The sequence below is a fragment of the Diaphorina citri genome, unplaced genomic scaffold, assembly GCF_000475195.1.
Source record: "Diaphorina citri unplaced genomic scaffold, Diaci psyllid genome assembly version 1.1 scaffold2263, whole genome shotgun sequence".
NCBI classification, from domain to species: domain Eukaryota; kingdom Metazoa; phylum Arthropoda; class Insecta; order Hemiptera; family Psyllidae; genus Diaphorina; species Diaphorina citri.
In genome coordinates this window covers 1-7158 of record NW_007379688.1, presented here as the reverse complement: position 1 = coordinate 7158, position 7158 = coordinate 1, and the positions used below count along the sequence as shown (strand labels likewise).

Below are 7158 nucleotides of genomic sequence, written 5' to 3'. Positions count from 1 at the left end.
TCACAATATATTGACACTACAGCGACACCTCCCCCTAACATTGGCTTTGTGTCTTTTTTTTTTTTTCTTTCTTTCTTCTTTTTTTTTTGTTTTATTTGTAGCGAGCGTGGGAGGAAGAATGATAAGTAGTTGTGCCGTACAACGGCACGGCGTACACGCGGTAGTTCGGAGCTGTCTAAACCTGTCAGCGTCCGGAAACCACTACTTACGCTGCCTCGTGGGCTTAGCCCATGCATCGCCGTTTAGCGGCGCGCTAGGTTCGGTCCCGTGCTTATGACGTGGCATATCTTTAAGACAGGGGCTCATCCTTAAGAGAGCATGATCATGCATCTGCTATACCGGCGCTTCCGATCTTGAGATTTGATGAAAGAAACTGTAATAACTTAGGTCGTATCATCCCGAAATCGAAGAGAGACGGAAGACAGGATAGAAGAAAGCCATCCTTTCCGAGACCGAACCTTGTCAGTTTAGTATAGGGGTAAAGGGCCTTTTTAGCCCTATTCGAGCAAAATAATCGTGATATTTTATATTATAACTAATTCTCTTTTATTAGTACACAATAGGGCTGTCTGGAAGAGACTGACAGGAAACGCCGACCCTATTTAAATAGGAAAAGGCTAGGAAGAAGAAGTATTAATTAAAATAGTTTCCCCCCTTTATTTTAGGAAGAAGAAGAATCAATTAAATTATACCGTTTTCTCCCCTTCTCTCATAATACCAAAGTGATGTCCAAATCTGTCGAGCTTGTGGGAGGACATGGACGGAATCCGTTTGATGAAAGTGAAGAAGAGGTGAGTGTGTTTTTTTTTTCTTTTTTTTAGTTAAATCCTCTTTAGGAATAAGCTATTAATTTATTATTAATAGCTTATTCCTGCCTGGAAGAGACATGTGGCCGCAAAGGCCGCACGGCCGACCCCTCTACCCGGCACAACGTAGAGAACATCTACGCCACCCGACGTAGAGAACATCTACGGCTGCCTGGAAGAGACTGACGGGAAACGCCCAACCTATTTAAACAGGAAAAGGCTGGGAAGAAGAATTAATTAAATTAATTTCCCCCCTTTATTTTAGGAAGAAGAAGAATCAATTAAATTATACCGTTTTCTCCCCCTCTCTTCTCAGGAGGCCACATCTCCGTCATGTGGCCGCAAAGGTCGCACGGCCGACCCCTCTACCCGGCACAACGTAGAGAACATCTACGCCACCTACGACCGTAAAGTCGGCCCGAACCGGCCTACACCGGCCCCACGATCATTTTCTATACAACCGGCCGACGATGGTCTGAAAAAGCCAGCAGTTCCGGAGAGGCCTCCGGTGCTGGCCCGGCCTTTGAGTTCCTCGTTTCGTATCGTGCGACCTGGCTCTATGGCCCTTGATGAGAACAAGGTGAGTTTGATAGAATATAACTCATTTATATTGCTAAGATGAGACATGAGACTGAAAAGTCCCTTCACCCCCGCAGTCTAAATAAGGTCTTATGTATTTAATAGGTAATACAGTTTTATAACATGAATAAATAACCCTATTTAAGTTGAAAAAAAAAAATTGATACTTAAAGGTAACTAACTGTAACAAAGGAGGTCTTATGGTCCTGAAATCGAAGAGAGAAGGACAGGATAGGAAAAAGCTAGTTGTTCCGAAGGTGAGTTCAAAGATTTTCTTAGATTTTGTATTCAGTTTGTCTCTTTTTGTTCGAAAAAAAACTCTCGGAGGGTTTCCCATCAATGCCATCATATGTTATAATGATATTAAGGCATATTAAATTTCCTGACTGAGTGTACATACAATTTCCAAGTTAGTGTTTCCCCCCATGATAATTTAAACATCTTGATTGTCAACTTATGTATTCTATGTACTTACTGATCTATGTATTCTGTGTTTACTTCTAACCCTCGTAGAAACTCAAGTAATTGAATTATGTTACTTAATAGGTATACAGGGTGTTCCTCATCTTATTATTGAGTATTAGAACTCAGGAATAGTGGACTTCCCTATAACAATATCAAATTCTCTTTGTCATAGACTCTTTGAACCTTTCTTGTATTCTTCTTTTCGTTAGTCCTGAGAGATAAAGTGCTAATGTTCCTTTAATTTTGGGATAAGACCTCCAGTGTTAAAATTATATCTGTCAAACCTCAAAAAAAAAAGCTTATTTCACAGTAGGTACACTGCCAGGATGAGACATGAGACTGAAAAGTCCCTTTACCCCCGCAGTCTAAATAAGGTCTTATGTATTTGATAGATAATACAGTTTTATAACATAAATAAATAACCCTATTTAAGTTGAAAAAAAAATTGATAAAGGTAACTAACTGTAACAAAGGAGGTCTTATGGTCCTGAAATTGAAGAGAGAAGGAAGAATAGGATAGGAAAAAGCTAGTTGTTCCGAAGGTGAGTTCAAAGATTTTCTTGGATTTTGTATTCAGTTTGTCTCTTTTTGTTCCGAAAAAAACTCTCGAAGGGTTTCCCATCAATGCCATCATACCTATGTTATAATGGGAATAGGATCATTGGATTTTGGCCCGTTGGGGTCTTGTAAGAACTTTTTCTCTCAGTGTTTCCCCCAACAAAAAAAAAATAAAATGTTTTCCCAATACCTACCTACATAAATAGAGGGGTCATTTTTTATATTAAGGCATATTAAATTTCCTGACTGAGTGTACATACAATTTCCAAGTTACTGTTTCCCCCCATGATAATTTAAACATCTTGATTGTCAACTATCCTTATGTATTCTGTGTACTGAGCTATGTATTCTGTGTTTACTTCTAACCCTCGTAGAAACCCAAGTAATTGAATTATGTTACTTAATAGGTATACAGGGTGTTCCTCATCTTATTATTGAGTATTAGAACTCGGGAATAGTGGACTTCCCAGTTCCCTATAACAATATCAAATTCTCTTTGTCATAGACTCTTTGAACCTTTCTTGTGTTCTTCTTTTCTTTAGTCCTGAGAGATAAAGTGCTGAGAGAACCTATAACAATATCAAATTCTCTTTGTCATAGACTCTTTGAACCTTTCTTGTGTTCTTCTTTTCTTTAGTCCTGAGAGATAAAGTGCTAATGTTCCTTAGGTTAAAATCACATTGAAACAGAGAGCATAATATAGCATTGAGCAGGTAGAGGGAAGTGACAACTTTAAACCAGATAGAACTGAGAGCAAAAAGCTCTATGCTCTTTGCTCTAAGCTCTGTTTTAACCCTTACCCCTATCCTGTCATCCTCCCTTTAATTTTGGGATAAGACCTCCAGTGTTAAAATTATCTCTGTCAAACCTCAAAAAAAGCTTATTTCACAGTAGGTATGTTCTTGTTTAACATCCTTCCTGTATACACAGGAACACATGTACAATTGTACAGATTATTTTGTATTTGTATGCTCGTACATCTCAACTGAGTTGTTTATTGTGTACATGTCAAATGCCATTATTTACTCATGAACATTCATTAGGAACATACCTAGTTTATAGGAGAGCAGTATAACATCAGTAAATAATTCAATTTGTGGTATTGTAGAATGAAATATTGAATTCAGTGCTGTTTCTGTATCAAGGGAATTCTCTTTGTCATAGACTCTTTGAACCTTTCTTGTATTCTTCTTTTCGTTAGTCCTGAGAGATAAAGTGCTAATGTTCCTTTAATTCCGGGATAAGACCTCCAGTGTTAAAATTATATCTGTCAAACCTCAAAAAAAGCTTATTTCACAGTAGGTACGTTTTTGTTCAACATCCTTCCTGTATACACAGGAACACATGTACAATTGTACAGATTATTTTGTATTTGTATGCTTTCTGTTTTAACCCTTACCCCTATCCTGTCATCCTCCCTTTAATTTTGGGATAAGACCTCCAGTGTTAAAATTATCTCTGTCAAACCTCCAAAAAAGCTTATTTCACAGTACTTACGTATGTTCTTGTTTAACATCCTTCCTGTATAGACAGGAACACATGTACAATTGTACAAATTATTTTGTATTTGTATGCTCTTACATCTCAACTGAGTTGTTTATTGTGTACATGTCAAATGCCATTATTTACTCATGAACATTCATTAGGAACATAGTTTATAGGAGAGCAGTATAGCATCAGTAAATAATTCAATTTGTGGTATTGTAGAATGAAATATTGAATTCAGTGCTGTTTCTGTATCAAGGGGGAAGGAAGCTCTTTTATCAAAATGGGTAAATGCTGTCCACTGCTGGACAAAGGTCTTGTCTTCATTCCTCCATTAAATTATATCCTGTGATTCCTGTCTTTTATCAAAATGGGTAAATGCTGTCCACTGCTGGACAAAGGTCTTGTCTTCATTCCTCCATTAAATTATATCCTGTGATTCCTGTGCCTTAAGGTAGAAAGACACAGGAATTTCTCATAATATTGTAAGTAAGGACACTACCATGACGTGACGTGATAGCACTGTGGCTGTCCTGAACGAAATTGCATACATACAATATGGGAAATGAGGACCTGACGTGAGAGTAGTGTGTTTCTACTTTCTACTATTACTGTCTTTTGCATCCAGTTACAAGTTACCATAAATTCAAAGAAGTCAGGATTTTTTTTTTTTTTTTTTTTTTTTTTTTTTTTTTTTCAGCCTCTCAATCAGCCCTAACTAGGGTGATTGGTTTGGGCTGACCTTTGGCTACCTAGTTAGATGGCTTAATATAAAATTAAAAATTAGAAATACTTCAATGCTTGTCACAAATGTCGTTCCCCACACACGGTCACACACCAACATAGGTAAATTTACACGCAGGCGATTAAGTGGGAGTGAGCAGTGAGCATACTATATGACTTGAAAGACAGGTGTGAATGCATACTCGCATTTACTTGATCTCTGGTAAGAATAATGTTGACTTTACGTGACCTGTAGGTACTAGAGTGGGAGTCGGGCTTTGGTCTGTCTGGCTAGGGGACGTTAACCTTAGAGTAGACTAGCGGCCAGAAGATCCTTTGTATGATTTCAAAAAATAGATAAATAAATAGACTAGCATCTGGCTGCGGGACTATAAACAGGTGAAGATCAACTAGCCCTAACTAGCTAACCAGCCCAGATAGCTGGCATGTTTCCAAAGGGTTCAATATGCTGGAATAAGCACAAGTCTTCACGATGTGATGGTTGAATAAGAGACAATCATGGCTAAAGAAGTAGAGACCACCACCCTGGTGTATGATAAAAATGAGGTTTCTTTTACCATCACCAAGTGGCTAAGAGCCCGTTCCCACTTTTCGTTCGGAAAAAAATCGTGTCGTGTTTAGTGGGAACACTAACTTATTTAAATTGCACTGCCTACAGGACATTTGGAAAAAAAATCGTATGAAACTCACAAGTGGGAACGGGCTGTAAACAAAACAGTAACATTGATTGAGAATACTTATCACTCATTTGATGAAGGTATTTTACTGACATTTTAAGCAATTTATTATAGGTTGTTTATTAATATATCCTTAGTGCTGTAGTGAAGGTTTTCAAGTTTTTTCTAAACTTTTGTGCTGAATAGTGACCGAACCGTACTTTTATCGACCTTGGGCCCGAGGAGACTTTTGATCTACATTTTATAAAGAACCTCCCTGCCAAGTTTGAGTGACTTTTGGCGAAAACTAAAGTCCTGGGAAAAGTGAACGTTTTCAAGTTTTTTCTAAACTTTTGTGCTGAATAGCGACCGAACCGTACATTTATCGACCTTGGGCCCGAGGAGACTTTTGATGTACATTTTATAAAGAACCTCTCTGCCGAGTTTGAGCGACTTTTAATCCGCCCGGGCGGGAATCAAACCCGTGATCTAGCCCTTAAAAGGCAGACACGCTACCAACCAAGCTAACTAGGCTGGCTAAAAATAAAATAAAAGGGAAAATAAATGTTGGTTATCACCAAATGGACTGAGATTTATTTGTTACCGACCTAGTTATGTGGACGCTCAGTTCCACGAAAATCATATATGTTCTAATCATCAATCATATGTTCTAATCACACAACAGGAATTTCTCATAATATTGTAAGTAAGGACACTACCATGACGTGACGTGATAGCAGTGTGGCTGTCCTGAACGAAATTGCATACATGTACAATATGAGAAATGAGGACCTGACGTGAGAGTAGTGTGTTTCTACTATTACTGTCTTTTGCATCCAGTTACCAAGTTACCATAAATTCAAACAAGTCAGGATGAAATTTCAAGCTTCGATTGGGATGCGAACCCACTCCCTCCCGTTTATGAGATGAGTGCCTTTACCACTACTTACTACCATCTTTTGGAGCTGTTTGCCGCTACACCTGAGCCTCAGAGTGGATTTTTTACTTTCCTTATCCTATATGAAGGAAAGTAATGTACTTACTTAGGTGAAATTTTCGATGATAAATTTTTAGTGCCAAAACATGATTCCTGTGTCTTAAGGTAGAAAGACACAGGAATTTCTCATAATATTGTAAGTAAGGACACTCATAATATTGTAAGTAAGGACACTCATAATGTCATAATATTGTAAGTAAGGACACTCATAATATTGTAAGTAAGGACACTACCATGACGTGACGTGATAGCAGTGTGGCTGTCCTGAACGAAATTGCATACATATACAATATGGGAAATGAGGACCTGACGTGAGAGTAGTGTGTTTCTACTATTACTGTCTTTTGCATCCAGTTTCCAAGTTACCATAAATTCAAACAAGTCAGGATGAAATTTCGAGCTTCGATTGGGATGCGAACCCACTCCCTCCCGTTTATGAGATGAGTGCCTTTACCACTACTTACTACCATCGGAGCTGTTTGCCGCTACACCTGAGCCTCAGAGTGGATTTTTTTACTTTCCTTATCCTATATGAAGGAAAGGGATGTACTTAGGTGAAATTTTCGATGATAAATTTTTAGTGCCAAAACACGTTTTTTATGTATGACTACCTACTATCGCGGAAGGTACTTATGTAATATCAGCCTTGCTTCATAACTTCTCCAATATGGGGGAGAGAAAATGTGACACACGTTAACACATTAATTGTGAGTGTGTAGGTACATATGTATGTGTACACGAGATGTGTAGATATCTAGTTGATTATGTAGGTAGATGATATGAAGAGTCGATACAAAAAATGATGCTTTTTTCCAAGAACGGCTAAGGTCTTATCGTCCCGAAATCGAAGAGAGAAGGAAGACAGGAT

The 7158-nt window shown here is 38.2% G+C and overlaps 1 protein-coding gene across 1 annotated transcript; it reads left to right on the top strand.

Moving 5' to 3' along the window:
* Positions 1 to 703: 703 nt before the first annotated feature.
* Positions 704 to 1443, top strand: LOC103518584. The gene is made up of 2 exons (XM_008483659.2): positions 704 to 791; positions 1123 to 1443. The coding sequence occupies exons 1-2, from the start codon at positions 726 to 728 to the stop codon at positions 1426 to 1428; spliced, it is 372 nt and encodes a 123-aa protein (XP_008481881.2). The 5' UTR covers positions 704 to 725; the 3' UTR covers positions 1429 to 1443.
* The last annotated feature ends 5715 nt before the right edge of the window (positions 1444 to 7158 follow it).